General features: G+C 37.5%; 2 protein-coding genes across 2 annotated transcripts; both read right to left on the minus strand.

The window, feature by feature from the left end:
• Positions 1-1,144: 1,144 nt before the first annotated feature.
• Positions 1,145-6,086, minus strand: LOC116297000 (ER membrane protein complex subunit 3). The gene is made up of 8 exons (XM_031705134.2): positions 5,920-6,086; positions 5,708-5,765; positions 5,398-5,491; positions 3,801-3,905; positions 3,141-3,222; positions 2,730-2,809; positions 2,200-2,273; positions 1,145-1,488 (listed from the first exon to the last, which is right to left on the minus strand). The coding sequence occupies exons 1-8, from the start codon at positions 6,066-6,068 to the stop codon at positions 1,366-1,368; spliced, it is 765 nt and encodes a 254-aa protein (XP_031560994.1). The 5' UTR covers positions 6,069-6,086; the 3' UTR covers positions 1,145-1,365.
• Positions 6,087-6,517: 431 nt separating this feature from the next.
• LOC116296705 (aminopeptidase NAALADL1) lies at positions 6,518-17,633 on the minus strand. The gene is made up of 5 exons (XM_031704770.2): positions 17,267-17,633; positions 13,567-13,780; positions 11,473-11,661; positions 10,118-10,409; positions 6,518-9,040 (listed from the first exon to the last, which is right to left on the minus strand). The coding sequence occupies exons 1-5, from the start codon at positions 17,566-17,568 to the stop codon at positions 7,770-7,772; spliced, it is 2,268 nt and encodes a 755-aa protein (XP_031560630.1). The 5' UTR covers positions 17,569-17,633; the 3' UTR covers positions 6,518-7,769.
• Between the last annotated feature and the right edge of the window lie 33 nt (positions 17,634-17,666).

A 17,666-nucleotide genomic window follows, 5' to 3' on the forward strand; every position in this document is an offset into this window, starting at 1 on the left:
CAATAGAAAAACGAAATTGGGATTTAATGTTTGGAATCTCAAAAAAATACCCAAATAGGGAAACAAAATTGGGATTTGATGTTGGGATTTTTTTACCAATTCCCAATATCAAACCAATATAGGGATTCCAAGTTGGGATTTTTACATAATTTTCAATAGAGCGATGGTACTTAATCCGTGAAATAAAAACAAAATAGTTATTAACTAATAGTCCGATTTAGTGCCTATTTAATCGATATATCGATAATCAGTATAACATTTAATTAATTGGAGGTCTCAAACATAAATTAATATTTTAAAGGACGGAAATAAACACTACCATGATGGAGATGTTTTTCAATTCTTGATTTACTTTGAGATTTCTGAATAATTTGTGAAGTAAACTTTTAGCAGTTGAAATAGTTTCTTTCTTCCTTATATCCAAATAAGAAAAAATACATCGCTATTCACCATCTCAAGTAGAGCAGTGGTGCAGCTCAACAGAGTCACACTGAAATCATGTCAAGGCACATCCAGGCCCGTAGCTAGGGGGGGGGTGCAGAGGGTGCACCCCCCCAAGCGAGCTAAAGGTCTGCTTTTTAAGCAAGTAAGATTTTGGCTGGTATGATATTTTCACGTAAAACTAAGTAAAAAAATCAATTTTACTTTAATAATTTATCTATGCCTATGCGTCCCATGGGACTTTAAAAAAATAAAGTATATGGTTGGTCCACTTTTTGTAAATTAGCACCCCCCCCCAACAAAAATCCTAGCTACGGGCCTGACATCTGGCAGCCACTATACAGTCTATTTACATGTAGCACAGCACTTAAACCCCATACCAGTTACAGTAGCTGCATACATTGCCATTTTTTAACCTACTTTCCAATGCTTAAAAACTGGATAAAAAATTCTGACTCACTTTTGTTTGATACTACAAAATGTTGACAATCTTTGAATGCCAGGTTTCAAGCACTGAAAAAATCATATATAAAATGAAACCAAAACGTTTCAATTATTGCTTTTAGCTCTGGGGTTTTTTATAATTCACGAATCAGATGGTAACTTATTGTAGGTAATTAGGTATAAACTAACAATAGTAACAAAAGCCTTCTACAGAAAAAAGGAAATTTGATGACCATAAAAGTAAACTCCATATACAGAATGTGGGACATTGTGTTTTTAATACTTTGTCTGTAAAGACCTCGAGAGTGTCGTATTCCAGTGCTTTGCTCATTTAACTGTAAATACATACTCCTCGAAAATGCCTGTCAATTCTGATCTGCTACAAGACTGTATATTCTAGATGTTCCAATTTTTGCGAGGTATATTATGAACTGTTAAATACTGCACTTGTACAGAATTATACGATAAGAGGAAATGATTTTACACATATTTGTCTTTGGTTAAAGCCAGAACATCAGAAGGAGAGTATTCTTCCATCAACTCCTGCTCCACATTCTCGAGGGCCCATTCATGTTCAACGATCTCCAAGGCTTCCCACTCGGCCTAAAAAAATATAATATTATGAGGAATGGTTCACAAATATTAATGACATGCAGTAGAGTCCTATTATCTCAAACCCTGATATCTCAAACTATGTGTAGGAAGACAGAAAAGATTAAGAGATAACTTAGATTAGATAGATTAAGAGAATGAAAAAAAAGAACAAAAAAACAATAATCATTTTTTTAATAATCTAAATAAGGTTATGAAAAACTTGATTATGAAAGAAAATCAGGCAGCAATTTCTGGTTAGTGGTAATTTGCATAGTACAGTTGATTCGGTTCCCAATTCCAAAGATATTTAAGGTATTAAAGTTATGTCTTCTTGATTTCTGTAAATCTGAGGCATGACAAATCAGATAAAATTATGCAGTCAACCCTTGAATCAGTGAGTTCTATCCAATAATACACATATATAAATGTGATATCATTAGTATTATATACACCTACTTGCAAGAATGTTGTCATACAAAAATAGAACATTAGTGATTTAGTGGGATAGGAATTATATTAAAAAACAAAAGAAGATCACTGAAGCTGAACTTTTTCTTTTGTCTTTTAATGTATTCCTTTCTCACTAAATTACTAATGTTCTAATATCGTATGACAACGTTCTTGCAAGTAGGTGTACACTACACATATTTAAATGTGATATCATTAAGAGTAAATGGTTTAAGAGTAAATTATCATTAACACATGCAAAGAGTACTATACCTTAAAAGCTTTACTAGGATCTGGAGGCATCTGCATCTGCATCTGATCCTGCATCATGCGTGTTTGATCAGCCGCTTAATCGAACAAGATACAAACAGTTACAAATTGCTATTCTGATAGTAAAATCAATTCATAAGGTATTTAGATGACATGGCGATTGAAATGTGTGGACAGACAACAAACCCTTTATTGAAGATGCAAGGCTAACATGGAAATACAAAAGAAATCACACTTATTCTCGATGGAATTTATAGCATTTCTTTTCTTTTTTCATGTTATCCTTGCATTCAAGACAACTTTAAGAAGGGTCCATTGTGATACATTCTTACTCATAAGTGCATAAATTTGAAATAAAAAGAGAATGCTCATTATCCTTCCCTTTTTCCTCCCTTCTCCTTTCATTCAGAGATATTAGCATAATCCAGCACTACATGAGGAAAATTGAAGCCATCTCTATGTTTATGTGTGTCTACATGTGCAGCTAAATCTTTTTTTTTTACATGTATGTCTAAACAAATTTCAAAATTTACCATTGTTTTCTCCCAAAACCAGTGCATACATGCTACGAAGACCAAACACGTTAATAAAATACCAAGACACAGAGCTCACCCTGAAAACAAAAAATTAAGAAGAGATTTTCAATTCTTCGTAATGTTTTATTCATTTTCACACACACAAAAACAAAAAAAACAAAACAAAACAAAAAACCATTCAATGGATAAACACAAGTAAAGATTTTTCTTCGTTTCTCCTTGACCTTGATTATTATTTATTTTATTTTTTGTGATAGTATGGTATACATGTGTGAAAATGAGAGCTTTGATCATGGTTATGTTTGTGGAACCTTTATTTAAACAGGGTGGCCCATTCAGCTAAACGCTGGTACATCCAGAGGGGTTACTTCATAATTTCAAAATCCTGAGAAGATATCTGGTACTTACCATGAGGCATTCAGATTTGTAAGGTCAATGCCACGCTGAAGCATAGCTTTAAACCTTATAGTCAATGGGAATGGCACTTTTGCTAGAAGAAAAAAATAGAAACTTTGATCAGGGACTACACAAACATACTGTTTTTAAGAATGCAATTAAATCTTTGATGTCTGGGCATCATTGAAAATTCAGTTTAATCACAATAGTTCACATGATCAGGTTCCGAAATTCCCAACTTTGAAACGTTTGAAAAGGCTTTATCATCTTGTAACATTATGTACTTTTTGACTGGGTTAAGTTGGGCCAGATGGGAAAATATTTGGCTTGAGGTCATGCTGTAAAGAACAAGTGCAGCAAGGTCTGTACAAATGACCAAGAACCAAATATATTCCTAATCAGACCAAACTAACTCAGCTAGTCAATGAACATTTTACCCAATCTTTGTTGTAATAAAAGCTGAAAGATATTGTTACAATTTAATAATACAACAAATGAGGAGGATCAGACTGGTTTTTCCGGTCCACTCATGTCAATCTGTCCTGCCCCAATCATATGACTTTTCCCTGAGGTTTTATTAGAGCACACAAGCAATGCCGTACGTACTGCTCATATGATAAGCCTTATTATGCAGGTCATGTAACAATGACACCTACATAGTTATAGACTTACTTGTGATAAATCCTGAATAATGCCAGTTGATCCATCCACCAATTAGGATCATAGGAAGAACATTGGTAATGTTACCCTTGGCCATATCCACCATCATTGATGGATCTTGAAAGATAAAAGAATATTGGTTACGACACAGTGAGACGAAACATACAATCCAACAACAGCTAGTGAACATATACTTCAATCTACAAAAAGGCCGAAATCAGGATTTGCATGTAATATAAGAAAAGTTCCCATGAGTAATGTGTAGTTCCAGAAAATATCCATACCTCACTATGGAGGACATTTGATCTATTTGACTATCTTTGGCCCCCCATCCCCACTCCTCCAGAATTTCAAATTTGGAGACAGACTGATGATCCCCTACCCCTCTGAAAGGTCATGAATACAAAAATTATGAGGTTCTTCTGGCACCTTCTGCAGGATGCCAGGCCAAAGAAGCTGTCAATTGCCCTATTTCATTATGACGTCAATGCTCATTTGTGTGGGGGATAGATCGCCAAATCCAATAGAAAATTCAACAAAATTTGCTCCTAGCAAAACAGTTTAATCTAAAATGGCATGGTTTTCAGATATAATATGTGTTAATATGTACTAAAAAATATTCTGAGTGTTTGCTGACTATTCTATTTCTCTTCATGGATTGATAGGGTTTTAGAACAATTTTCAGTGAATTTGCATTGATTTGACCCCCTCCGACAACCATGCTCCTTTGCGTTTAAACAATAGATTGTTTTGATGTGATGTCATAGTGAAATAGGGCAATTAAGCAATCAAGTAATGACACAGGCCTATCAAGACAAATAGCAACTGGTCACTCACCGGTCCTGATAATCAGCAAAATTACATGTAGTTAAGCTTGGTTGTACTTTATATTGGGCACTTAGTCTCCCATGAGGAAGAAGGGGCAGTAGTGATATTATACAATTCCAGAGGTAAGGTCCCCCCCTCCCCCCAAACCTTACATATATATATACATATCCAGGGACTCACAGCATCTGTACCATCTCTTAATAGTGCGCCTACTACAGCTAGGACAAATGTGTCGTAGTAGATAATTTTATCACCGTAAATATCAATCAATGACTCTGATGAAGGACTAACGTCCGAAACATCAGTCTATTATCCTTCATATTTACAGTGATAAAATTATCCACTACGACACATTTGTTTCAACTAAAAAACACCGACGCAGTCCAAACTATTTCCAAAACTAGTTGTTATCTACTACAGCTAGGATCAACTAGACACTGAGAACCTTTGATCAAATATTGTAGAATGAATTTGAAAACAATGCCAAGTCAATGTCGAGGCAATCAGAAACCTAGAATGCACGAGAATAGTAATTTGATCCTTTTATTACGTGTAAACAACTAGATTATAACCCATCACCATTTTCTTGTGGAAATAAAAGGATATGTTGCTTTTGTTTTCGGCTAGCTTCTGGAGCCAAAGTTAGAACATATGGTATTCATTCTACAGTATTATTGGTTCTTGCTTTCTAGGTGGCCTCGGTTGTAGTGGTATCACTGTCAGTCCTGTGCACAAAGCATGTACATTGGTGCGTTAAAGTCAGTGTATAAGACAGTTTTACCTGATATAGGGTTCTTCACTTGGCCTTTGCGGTCAGTCTTCTTGAAGTATCCCTCTTTTTCATCATTAAAGAAATGTCTTCTCATTTCAAATGCCTGACAAAAGCAAAATGAATGAATAAAAATGTAAGCGAGAACACACACAAAAACACACAAAATCAAAAGAAACTGTCTGAATATAAGCTACGTTTCCTAATTTTGGTAATTCAATAAGATCGTTTCATTTCAATGTTAAGCTAAAGAGACGGATCCGTATAGAAGTTTAACCAGGGTTTAGCTTGACATGCTACCGCATGGTCAACAAAAACTCACTTCTTGAGGTATAAACTTCCCATTTTCTCGAAGACATCTACTTCTCAACAGTGCTTGACTAAAAAAATAATTGAAATAAGTATTAATCTCATCAGGAGAACAAGGTTTTCCTTAAGTTACGTAAATAGAAAAGCAAGACTTTAGTGCTACAAATAAATCGTGAACAAAGAAAGAAGTGCCAAAGAGGTGGACTTTGAAGAAAAAACAAATACCTGTCAGTCACTCCTTGAATGTCGACCTCCTTTTTCGATTGTAGTAATATTGATAAGTAATGTCTTATGATACCAATAAGGAAGGTTATGACTACAATGGGCAAAATGACCCATAAACGAATGGCTGGATCAAGTACTAGTTCCGCCATCTTGTATGCTCGAACTAGTAACCCAGCAAGCCTTGCGAGAAACACAGGGAGCCCACTCAAATGACCTAGGAGTAACGGGTGTGTACAAAGGTATGGAATCAGGAGCCGATAGGTAGCCATGGGATACTGTTCACTTGAAAGTCATGGGTGGGGTAGAAAGGTATAGAATCAGGAGTGATAGGTAGCCATTGGATGGGATAATGTTCACTTGCAAGTCATGGGTGGGGAAGAAGAATATGAAATTAGGAGTGATAGGTAGCCATATGGGGTCGGACACTGTTTTCTTGCTAGTTTTTTGGGGGCCACAGAATTCGAACTATACTCGTATTGTTTCTGGCAAGCGGTTTCATCCAAACCCCCCACCCCCTCCCCCCCGTTTCTAGCTTTGGGTTTTTCAGTGCGATAACACAGGCTAAATCTAACCCAAACAAAATTGCAACCACTGGAAGAAAAGTTCCAAATAACTTTTACTAACTTTCAAAAAATACAAGAGCTTAAAAAGGCATATTAAAAATATATGCAAACTCTTAATTAATAAAACGTATGAAGTTTTGTATAATAATGCCAAAGCCACTAACCTGGATTGCATGATTAGAATTTGAAATTTTACTTGATCTCAGTCTCCTCTATCATATCTATATCGTTAGACAAGTCCATTCCCAATTTACTAATATTTATTTTTAGGGAAACTGAGATTTAACAAAAAGAATTTTTATAATATAAAGGAAGGAAATGAAGTCGAGATACTTCCTTTTCTCTTTCAGCGGCTTAATCACACGTATTCACATATCGTCTATATATGCATCATCATGGGCTTTGCGCTTAGAATGAGGTTTAACACGCCTTAATAATTTGGTAAAGCTGCGCAAGCGACGAATCGAACAAAAGCCTGAGCATAACACTATACGAAACACAATCGGTGGTTACACAGTTTGCACGTCCCCTTGAAAACAACCCACCCATTAACATCTGCAGTGAGACCAAAGTAATGATCTATTGATTTTTGATATTTGTTCATTCTGCCAAGGGAGTAATAGCCCTTATCTGATATCCTATATTTAAAAAACTGAAAGTCACATAATACAACAGACGGAAATACCGGCTAAATCTTTTATAAAAAGTACAATCTTTTATAAAAATCGTACAATTTGCAGTCGCGACAAACTGGGTTTGAAGGGATATCAATCAAAATTTTATATATGAAATTGTCGGAAAACACCAGGTTTTCAAGCGCACGTACCCATGGAAATGCCTTTATTGACGTCAACCGAAATATAATTAAATTACGTCGCGCGCGACGACAGTTTTGTGCGTGCTACTGAGAAGCACTACCCAGCGCGCTAACAATTATTCGCCGCGGGCGAAGTGAATATCGGGAAATATTTACCGGACGCGAGTCTTCGAGCGGCGAGGTAAAACAGGATATTCACCATAATCATTGCTGAGCCTAAGGTGAATAATCGTTTAAGTATATGTATAGATAATTTGAAATTCAGGATAAAAAAACGTTTTAGTTTTTCTTTCGTGCTGGCAAACTTTAGGAAACCTCATAATAACCGCTCGTGCAGTGATTAGCGTTCATCTCAGAACCACCGCGGTCTCTCGACCAATCACCAGCGCGAGGACCTCTATATTCAAGTCTAAAATCATATATACTATAATTGAATAAAAAGTTTTGTCAAGCAAATTTGATCCTGATATTTATTTAATCGGCTCCAGCAGCTTGTTTGCGACATTGAAACACCGAATTATCAAAGACATTTCGAATTTCACAAGATTGTCAATTTCAGTTTGATTGACATTTCGATGAAGCGCATTATGGATTTTTATAAAACTGTTCGCATCGATGATTTTCTTGCCATCCTTTGAAGCTCTAATAGTGTAAGGGCTAACAAATGTTTTTTCTACTCCGGCAATTTGGTCATTGAGCATGCGCAAATTGTAATGATCCGACTGCTGACCTTTGATATTTTGTATCGTGGACTCAAGCTTTGTGGTCAAGTTTGCAAATATTTTTATCGCCTGTTCTAATTGGAGCATTTGTGTTTGATCAAGTTTGTCATTGACCTTCTTGAGATCGTCGTAGGCTTCGTGAACTGACTTAACAAATCTATGAAGGCTGAATGGTATAATCTCAGAATCAGACAGATCGAACAGCATGCTCCCTAAAAACTGCGCCATTGATTTAAAGTAAAGAAAGTTAGGATCAGCAAACTTTTTGATCCAGTCAAAAGCGTCATACTGTGTGTGATACAGAGGATACAAAAAAATGTCATCCGTATAATCGAAAAAATAACTAAAATCTGCTGTCGGGAGCCCCAAAATGAGGCAAAAAGGAATATTATCAGTTACAAATCGAAATGTTGACATCATCGGCTCATCTGGATACAGCTTCGATTTTGGTAAACGCTCGAGCATGTTATCATAAATAGTTTTAGAAATATTACTGGGATATATTGTTTTCTTTGCATTTTTCAGAATAAGATCACCTAACATGGGACTTGTCTGAGCGTAGAAGACGAAGTTGCCCCCAACAGCGACATCAGTATTCAGGTAAGCTACGGCTCTCTCTCTAAAGATCATGCCATATTCCTCTACCCACTCATGTGATCCTAGTAACGCGAACTCCTCACCTCCCCAACTACACAACTTTATTGTTCTTCTTGGCCTCCATCCCTTCTGCCTGAGTTTCCACAAGACTCTTGACATTTCCATCATTGTTGCAGTTCCACTCGAAGGGTCAGAAGCTCCAAAAAACCAAGCATCTCTATGGTTACCAATCAGGACATATCGGTCAGGTTCTTCTGAGCCGGGGATCGTTGCTATGACGTTACGTATCTTCTTCTTAACGTACTGATTGTTGACTTCAAGTCTGACAACTAAAGTAGTGTTTACTTTGGTCGTGTTGAAACCTGGCCCAAACCTATAGGTGAGGTTCAATCCTCCTTCCATGGATTTCGGGACTTTTTCTCCTGCAAAGGAGAATTAACACGTTCAATAATTTAAGATTGATGTAATTACTAAAAATAATATTAAGATGTGAATAAAACATTGACACATGATTTCAAAGTACGCTTGGCGACAATTCTAGTGGAGGAAGAGAATCCAACTTTACACAGAGACACAAACAATTGCTGCAACATGTCTAGCAACATTATTTTCAAATTGCACTGTAGGTTACACGCTGCAATGCTCCATGCAACTTGTGTCGCAATGCTGTTGCGAGACAAGTTGCAGAAACAAAATTCTCCTAGTTATTGCGTCTTTACGAAGCAAGAGTCCCAGAGTTGGGCGCGCGCACTTAAAAGCGCGATTACTCGTAGCAATTTTTTCGTTGTTGTGAGACAAGTTGCAGAGAAATTCGCTCCGTGTAATTAATCGCGCGTAGTATTGTTCCCGCCAAATCCACAGGTTGAAGGAAACACTATGAAGTATAAGCAAACGGTAGATTCATCAGTAATTGAAGAGTTTATTACATATACTTCTGTATTAAAAGTAATAATGATTTAATAAATCCAAATGACCAACATTAAATACTTGAAAATGAAGTATGGCGAATTCGAACTGTCGTACTCTTTAATATCCAAATTCTTGTTAATAATATATGTTAGTAAAAATACGCAGGTGATTATAGAAAATCTCGCGCGCTGATTGGTTAAGAAACTCACACTATCACACGAGAATCACCTCGAGCGAAAATCCAAAATGGCGTACAGCCGCTTTGTTGCTGTTATCGGAAAAAAATGTCTCTTGTCTTCTTTTTTTTTCTTTTCTTTTTTTGAAAGAATCACCTGTGTATTTATGCTAAAACAATTATTTGCCTCAGCCTCAGTGATTATTGGGGAATATTTACCTCGCCGCTCGAAGACTCGCGTCTCGGTACGAAATATTCCCCGATAGTGACTTTGCCTTAGGCGAATAATTGTTAAATAATTTTGAGTCTAAAATTTATTGGACATGAGGCTCTCCGTACTTTCAACAATTGAAATCATTATTTTCGTTAACACCACTTCACAGACATGGCTCACGACAAAATCTTCAGTCTTTACCTTTCATTCGACTCAAGATGTATTGGGCATCCTGATAGGAGATTGTCTGGGCAGGAATTGATAGAAGACCTGCTTTGTTTAAATCGATGCGATGCATTCCATTCGAGGAAGGCAACATTGGAGTTAAAGCATCTCCAAATGTTTTACTGAGTGCAATAGAATGTACAGCATCGGGTGGCACCCATGGTGAATTGGGGAAAGTGTCGTTCACTCCATGTCCGTTGGGGGCATAGAGCTTAGGGTCAGGGTAAAGAATGACTCCAACAGCACCAAGATTTTTAGCACCCGTGATCTAAAGACAAATGAAATCATCAACTTTAGAGTTGCAAATTACAGAGACCATGGTCTCTTGAAAGTACCAGTCCCCTTTTTACTAAAGTGTGACCATATTAGCCATTCCGTGGCTGAGTAAGAGGACTGGGTCGAGTTAGCATTGTAGTGTATTTTGAGGTTGTTTAGGTGACAAAGCTGCTATATTGGAAATATATCCACCAAACTGAAAAGTCTCACAATGCACTGCAGCAACTCGACCTAGTTTTTTCCTTGACCTCGAAATGGCTAATATAAGCATGCTCAGTAGTAAGTCGAAAGCTATTCGTCATGAGAATCGAAGACACGGTAAAGCGACGGTGAATTCAATCTTTTGTTCGATTTCTGTACTCCGCATGACGATATTGCATCTCTCACTTGATTCGACGAGGGATCTTATCCGGGAACTTCGGCTTTTCGAATTATCTCTCAGGAAATTACAATCCAACAATATATATCCCATTTTTTTAATCTGCTGGGTTAGCGTGTTCTGACCTAGATCAGCCCAGAGGGGGTTTTATGACTGACAAAATAGATGCTCGGTTCTAGTTACTCTCCCTCCTTCTCTCGCTCTCGATCCATCGTTATAAAATAACTGTTATGAATGTCGCGTTCTGATTGGTTTGGAGCTCGTGCTTTATAGAGCACATTGCACGCGCGCGCACTTTCCGTTGCGTCATTCCTATCTATTATTGTAATTTGTATTTTATAAAAGAATTAAAACACTTGCTTGCTGTGCTGTGCTGTGTGCAGTCCTAAAGCACTTGGGGGTTGGCAGAACACTCGAGAAATGTCGAGAAGGACTCCGCTACGCGTCGTGCTTCTCCTAACACTTCTCTGGTGTTCTGCCAACCCCCGCGTGCTTTATGACAGCACACAGCACGCGCGCGCGTTTTCTATTTCTTCAATCACTCGATCCTGAGCTGGAGAAAAAGCTATAGAGAAATTGTACTTTTATCAACTTTCCTCCGAATCGTCATTGTCCGTGTTGAACTGCCCTAAGATATCAAATATGTTTTTTTACGATAAAAAAGTTAAACACTTACATATCCAAATAAATTGCCAATGATAACGATCTTTCCTTTCAGGGATATGTTTTTCTTAGCTAGCTCCTCGAAGTCCTTTTGACTGCCTAGATTAGCATAAACCAGTTCTCCTTCTACTGTGCCATTAGGAGCATACGCTAAATATGGTGTGTATTTGTACTTTTTGTCGCTATCAACACCTGCTGTCACCTTAAGGATAGAAAAGAAAATCTAATTTAATGATCAGTTTGACAACACTATAACATGTACGTGTGTTCATAGTTTACACAGCAAAAAAATACAAGAGTTATGATTAATTGTCTCACGTATGAAAGTGATTTATTGGGGGTGGGGCTTCTCAATAGCGTAGCGCAACCGTGACGTCATAAAAACAAAGGCGAAATTCGGACAAACAAACTTACAAGTTTACTTTCAGCAGATAATTTTCACAGCCGATCGCAGTTGATCTTAGTTTACATGGGTTATTATTGTAACTTTAAGTAAAAATGTAAAAAAGCAGAATGCAATGTTTGTCCGAATCTTTAAGCTATTTTTAGAATCAGTGCGCTGCGCTATTGAACGGAATTGGATAGACAGAAATAGGTTACTTAAAAATAGAAAAGTTTCACTATTCACTATTCAAATATTTTAAAAGTCAAAAGAGATTGGAAAAAAAAAGGAGATTAAAAGCGTGAGTAGGTATAATGTTTAGGTCACCTATCCAAGTGCTAACCCTCCCTAGACGAGCTTGACTCGGTATCTTGAACGACAACGATTTATCCACTGGACTATGGTTCCAGGTGAATCAGCATAACAATAGCCGTGAAAACAATGCACCGAATCGAATAGACTAGACTTTTTAACATTATATTTTCAACCGATTCCGTGCGTGGCAGAGATGCAAGGGATTAGCCGATATGGTCTGGGGGCCGGCTGGTCTCTCCCCTGATGCTTCGGCTAGAACATTTTCTTGCGTAATTCGTGCACCCAAGGGCAGAAGGATTTAATCGCCGTCAGGTCCGAAGTCCATACGCCGCCTCAGCTCTGCGGATGTCTCGGGGGTATGGCACAGTGGAATCGATTTTTTTGAATTTCTTTTGGTGGGTTCGAATCCCATCTTATCCACATAAGATTTTTTGTTTTTTAAATCCATTTTTATCCAGATTTAAATCTTCAACAATAAGGCAATCTTTTTAGTAAAAAAAGATTTACTCGTATTCGGACACCTATAAGCATGTATAAGTTCGATCAGACGTTATCAGTCATACAAGCAATATCGATCCGCGAAAAATAGAGCTACGCTTTCCGATTTCTTGGCCAAGTTTGCTGACAAGAATATTTACTGTACTTGGATCTCTATATCATATGCCCGCAAAGGACGAGTGGATGGTGCCGTGAAGACTTCTGGGTACTATTGCGCAATTACTATTCTGCATGCATTTCCTAACAGGGAAAATAAACAGCCAGCCCAGTAAATAATATAATAACAAAGGATGCTAAAAAGATAAGAAAATTTATTAGTGATCGCTTCTGACTGAGAACATTGGGATATTGGATCTTGTGTCGTTATGGCGCAAGATCAAATTCACAAGTGCAGTGTGACATGCATAACGCAAAACTGTTTATTTTATAGACTAAAAAAGAGCAGAACCTGCAATTATTTTAATATTATGCAGAAAACACCTTAAGGGAGTAGATCCTCTTAGACGAGTTAAACGAAATCATTCTTTTCTGTGAAACATTCCATTATCTAGTTGCTGACGTAACATTGAAAACTTCTGAGGGTCACTCTTCCTCTTCAAATTATGAATTTTCAGGTCACCAAAGGAAGAAAAAAAAAAAAAAAACGTTGCTAATAAAGGACTGATCAAATAATACAATAACTAATGAATTATATATCATTATATCGAATGGTGGACAGATTTCTCGGCGGTCCATTTTTGTGATCTTCATGACACTTCAGTTTCGCAGTGACGTCATTTTTACGTCACTAGTACAGATCAGCTGGAAATTTCGTTGTTCAATCCTTGCGCGTCGCACACAAATTGCAGCTTGTTCCTGGTCTTTAATTATGATTAGTAACATAAAGGAATGTCTTTAGCAAAAAGTACCTACATTTACTTGTGCTATTACGTCGTACTCTACTTCTTTGGTATCGTTGTTGATGATAGATACTTTGTTTGGTTTGTCTTCTTGAGGAAAAGACATAAGAACCTCGTACTCAGGCTCCTCGACCTCGAATCCGTAGCTCTGCCACGTGTCCCGGATGTGATTTGTTATGATTTCAGTGCCGTGGGTTGTGGAGATATGGGGCCGAATAGTGAACATCCTATTAAAGAAAAATATATATACGCGCTCAATAAGCGCATTTATAAAATAATTAGTATAAATCTCGCATTCTGATTGGTTGGGAGTGCGCGCTTTATGAGAGCACAAAGCACGCACGCGCCCTTTGAATTTTTATAAAAGAAATTTAGAAAAAAAGCTTGCTGTGCTGTGTGGAATTATAAAGCACTTGGGGATTGGCAGAACACTCGAGAAATGTCGAGAAGCACTCTGCTACGCGTCGTGCTTCTCCTAACACTTCTCTGGTGTTCTGCAAACCCCCGCGTGCTTTATAACTGCACACAGCACGCGCGCGCGTTTTCTATTTCTTCATGATTGTGATAGACAATCAAGCTGGCCCGGCGGTAGGCAGGCGTGCGGAGCCTCCGATCCACGGGTGGGAGCGGTGAGAGCGCTCACTTCGACTAACCAAGGCAACCCAGGTTCGATTCCCGGACTCGGTGTCGTACTGTGAGTATACTAGTTGGTTCTTCTATGCTTCTGGATTCTCCGGTTTTCCTCCCTCCGCAAAATTCAACTTCTAAATTCCAATTAGAATTCAGTGGATAAAAAGCTAATCTGTGGAAATGCCACTCTTAGATCCTATTCTTGTTGTTACTTATTTCTTTATTATGCATGTAGCCAGATCAGACAGACACAGTTTGGCCTCTCGTAATTAGACAGACATATGCATTATTTCTACTTTGTCCTTCAGTTTCCTCTTGTCAATGAACTAGTATCCTCCAAATACTTTTATCAATATCATAGACGATCTGATTCACTTACGAAAAGAACTGGTGAGGAGAGAGAGAGAGAGAGGGATAATATTTACTTTTTCTTCCACTCCCCCTTCCCTATCGTTTTTTCTCCACAGGAAGCCCGAGGAGCCCAAAGGAGCGGGAGATCGCGCCTGCGGAGGAGGATACTAATATACATTCAGTATTATAAGGTGCGCCTAACCTCCTTGACAGATGACATTCATATAAACGGAAGGTGCTTGTTCAAGACAACTTTAAAGCACATTAAGAGGTGATTATCTGTTAAATGTCAAACAAGATTATTTCCTACGGCTATTAGCGGTCAAAGGTAATGATCTTTAAAATCGTTGACGTCAGATGTACTCTTTTGATGAGTCTTGTACTAAATTTGGCTCAAAGTTCAAGTACCTTTGTCATCGGTAATGATTGCCAAAGAAATAAAAGGATTCAATCTAGTGAATTTTTAATATATAAGAAAAAAGGGGAAAAAAAAAAAAAAAAAAAAAAACTGCTGGTTTTGAAGATGGTTTTGAGAGCATTTTTCTAATTACCCTTATCTAACGAAGGGGAATGTATGTTTTTGAAGTATTTGCTAGATTTACTCGTTTGGTGTGTTTAGTCATTCCGCCTAAAACGTTGGTACACTAAAGGAAAAAACTTGTTTGTACAGCCTTGTTTGTCCAGCCACCTTCTGCTTTCACATCAGAAGTAGTACTGGCAATTATAACCGAATCGGAAATTCGGAGTCGGAAACGGAGACGGAATACCCTGCGAGCAGATCAAAGGTCCTCGCTTCCTCGCCCTAGCGGAGTACAAACGGGCCTCTGCTCGCAGGCAGTAGAGTCGGAAGCTACTTATGACGAACTGGATATAAAAAAATACAGTCGTATATAATCAGTCTCCTGGAGCGATAATGAATCGGAGTCAGAGAGGTATGGGAAGTTTTTTTTGTTGGATTTTTCTCAAGTTAGGCTATATGATTAGCGGGTTTCCCTGTCAGGCTGCTTCCGATTCTGCTTCAGATTCCGACGCAAGTGAAACATTAAAAATTTTGCTCATCCGGTCGGACGCAAAGATGAGAATATGTGGACCGCGTGGCACTTACATGAAGACATAGAATATAGATAAGTTATAGTGCTTGGGAACGAGGTTATTCCGGGCGAAAAACCTTGGACGCAGTTGATTTTAGTAAAGCACTGGCTTAGCATAGAAAAAGCAATACCGAAGCCGTCTTGCCTCAACATCACATTCCCCTCTTGACTTCCTGAACGCATCTTTGAATATTTGAACAAGTCATGACTCCATGTTAATTCTGAAATGCCGTTTTCTTTTCTCCAACCAAACGAAAGCTAGTAGAGAGTTTTAGATTGACTTTTTTTCTCCCCGCAAACGGCAAACGTGACCACGTTTTCATAGTTTTCCTGCGGTATTTTACTTTACCTTTTACAAACCTTCTCACCAAGCGCGAATACTCTTTTGTCTTTCTACTACTTGGACTTTTTTGCGATTCTTTTTCAGTAATATAAAAGAATTTTTTACTGGTCAACTGACGTTTCACGTTTGCCGTGGCGTAAATCTAAAACTCTCTAGTCTTGTTCTTCATCGTTTGCAAAATTCGTGATTGGGTTATACACAGAATTCAATAAAAATGACAATACGTAGGTCTTGCAGTGCTTTCAGATATCCGTGTATAACATTGTCAAGAAACATTGCACAAATTTGCACAAATTAGTAAGTTCAGTAGACCTCAAAGACGTACAAACCTTTGCACTAATTTGTACAATTTTGTAAATTAACTTTTTCGCGCCTAAACTAACGAAATAGGTGCCTTACTAAGGAGAACTTAAAAAAAAAAAAAAAGTTTTCGAACGGTGAAGTCTAAATCATACTGGGTAGCTAAGTCAAAAAACAATAACCATATTAAAAATTCATGCCAACAATTGATTTGATTTTAAAATCTGTGAATATTTACAGTACATTCTCAATGCAGCTCAAATCGAAGGACAAGCGATTAATAACAGAATTTTTCAGTACTCACACTAAAAAAAAGCTTTTTCTAAGGGGAATTTTAACATAGGAGAATTGAAATTCATTGTTTTGTCCCTAAATCTATACATGTGCTGCACTCGGAAATGCTGCCAAGGGCTATAGACAGCTTGAATAGCCGAAATCCTTATAGATAAAACAACATCAGACGATCACCGCTAGATCCTCGACAGATATTTTTTCATGGTACTATGCCCACATAACACTATTAAAAAAAATATTTCTTTTCGCAAAAGCTGAAGAGTAAGCTGTCAATATTTGCTCACGAAATATGCAAATCGCTAATTTTACAGGTGAGATGATGTTTAACAATAACGTTTGAGTTATCAAGGGTTTAATAATAAGTCTCGCGTGTGTACAAGAACGACGTACTGGTTATGACGAAAAAGATTTTTGAAAGATGATTAACAGAAAAGAAAGTGATCTTGATTTGCACCTAGTTTCGTGGTTAATTTCCTTCTTTTTAAGAATAAAATGTTCTAAAATTTTTACGAGATTCAAGACAATTAACGTGCGATCATGCAAACAAATATCAATATTTTAATCAATTTAAATTCTTTTTGATCTAGATTTCTTAACCATACTGATATTCATATAATCAAATTAATTTTTATCCAGGATTTGCCCTTTTCTTTCATAGCAGGGGGTAGAGGGTTTCTAAAAAAATGCTTTCGCAATATACGCACCTCAAGTTGTGTTCAAGCTCCTTTGGATCGATCATGTTCTTAAACTCCTGCAGATATTCTTTTGAGCTTTTCTTCGCGCTACTTTCTTCCTTTTTAGTCATCTTGAAAACAAAATAGCCAAGTACAAAGCCTATGGCAATGGCAATCAGAATAACCAGAACTGAAAGAAGTCCTTTTACGATCTTTGAACGTCTTTCTGGCTTGAAAAGCTCCTCTGTGCTTTTCAGTTGAATTTGAGAGGAAAACTCGGAATTCATATTGTTATTGTTTCGATTACCGAACCTCGAAAGCTCGGTACTCATATCGAAACTAACGTGAAGCAACTGCCCAAGCTTTTGCTAGTCTAAGCCAGGTGAGAGTGATGCATTGTGAATACGGAGACACAGTTCACTAGGTTTAA

This window comes from Actinia tenebrosa, unplaced genomic scaffold, assembly GCF_029948245.1.
Source record: "Actinia tenebrosa isolate PJP-AT-01 unplaced genomic scaffold, QUT_ActTen_1.0 PGA_scaffold4__44_contigs__length_22323623, whole genome shotgun sequence".
In the NCBI taxonomy this organism is placed as follows: Eukaryota; Metazoa; Cnidaria; class Anthozoa; order Actiniaria; family Actiniidae; genus Actinia; species Actinia tenebrosa.

Bases quoted from the DNA above. Each gene is read 5' to 3' on its own strand.
- LOC116296705 (XM_031704770.2), bottom strand. From the start codon at position 17,568: ATGAGTACCGAGCTTTCGAGGTTCGGTAATCGAAACAATAACAATATG. The intron at 13,781-17,266 runs GTGCGTATATTG...TTTCTTTAATAG, and splicing joins GAGCTTGAACACAACTTGAG to GATGTTCACTATTCGGCCCC. The intron at 9,041-10,117 runs GTAAAGACTGAA...TCTCCTTTGCAG, and splicing joins CATCTTGAGTCGAATGAAAG to GAGAAAAAGTCCCGAAATCC.
- LOC116297000 (XM_031705134.2), bottom strand. From the start codon at position 6,068: ATGGCGGAACTAGTACTTGATCCAGCCATTCGTTTATGGGTCATTTTG. The intron at 3,906-5,397 runs GTAAAACTGTCT...TTATCTTTCAAG, and splicing joins AGTGAAGAACCCTATATCAG to ATCCATCAATGATGGTGGAT. The intron at 2,274-2,729 runs GTAAATTTTGAA...TGTTCGATTAAG, and splicing joins GGTTTTGGGAGAAAACAATG to CGGCTGATCAAACACGCATG.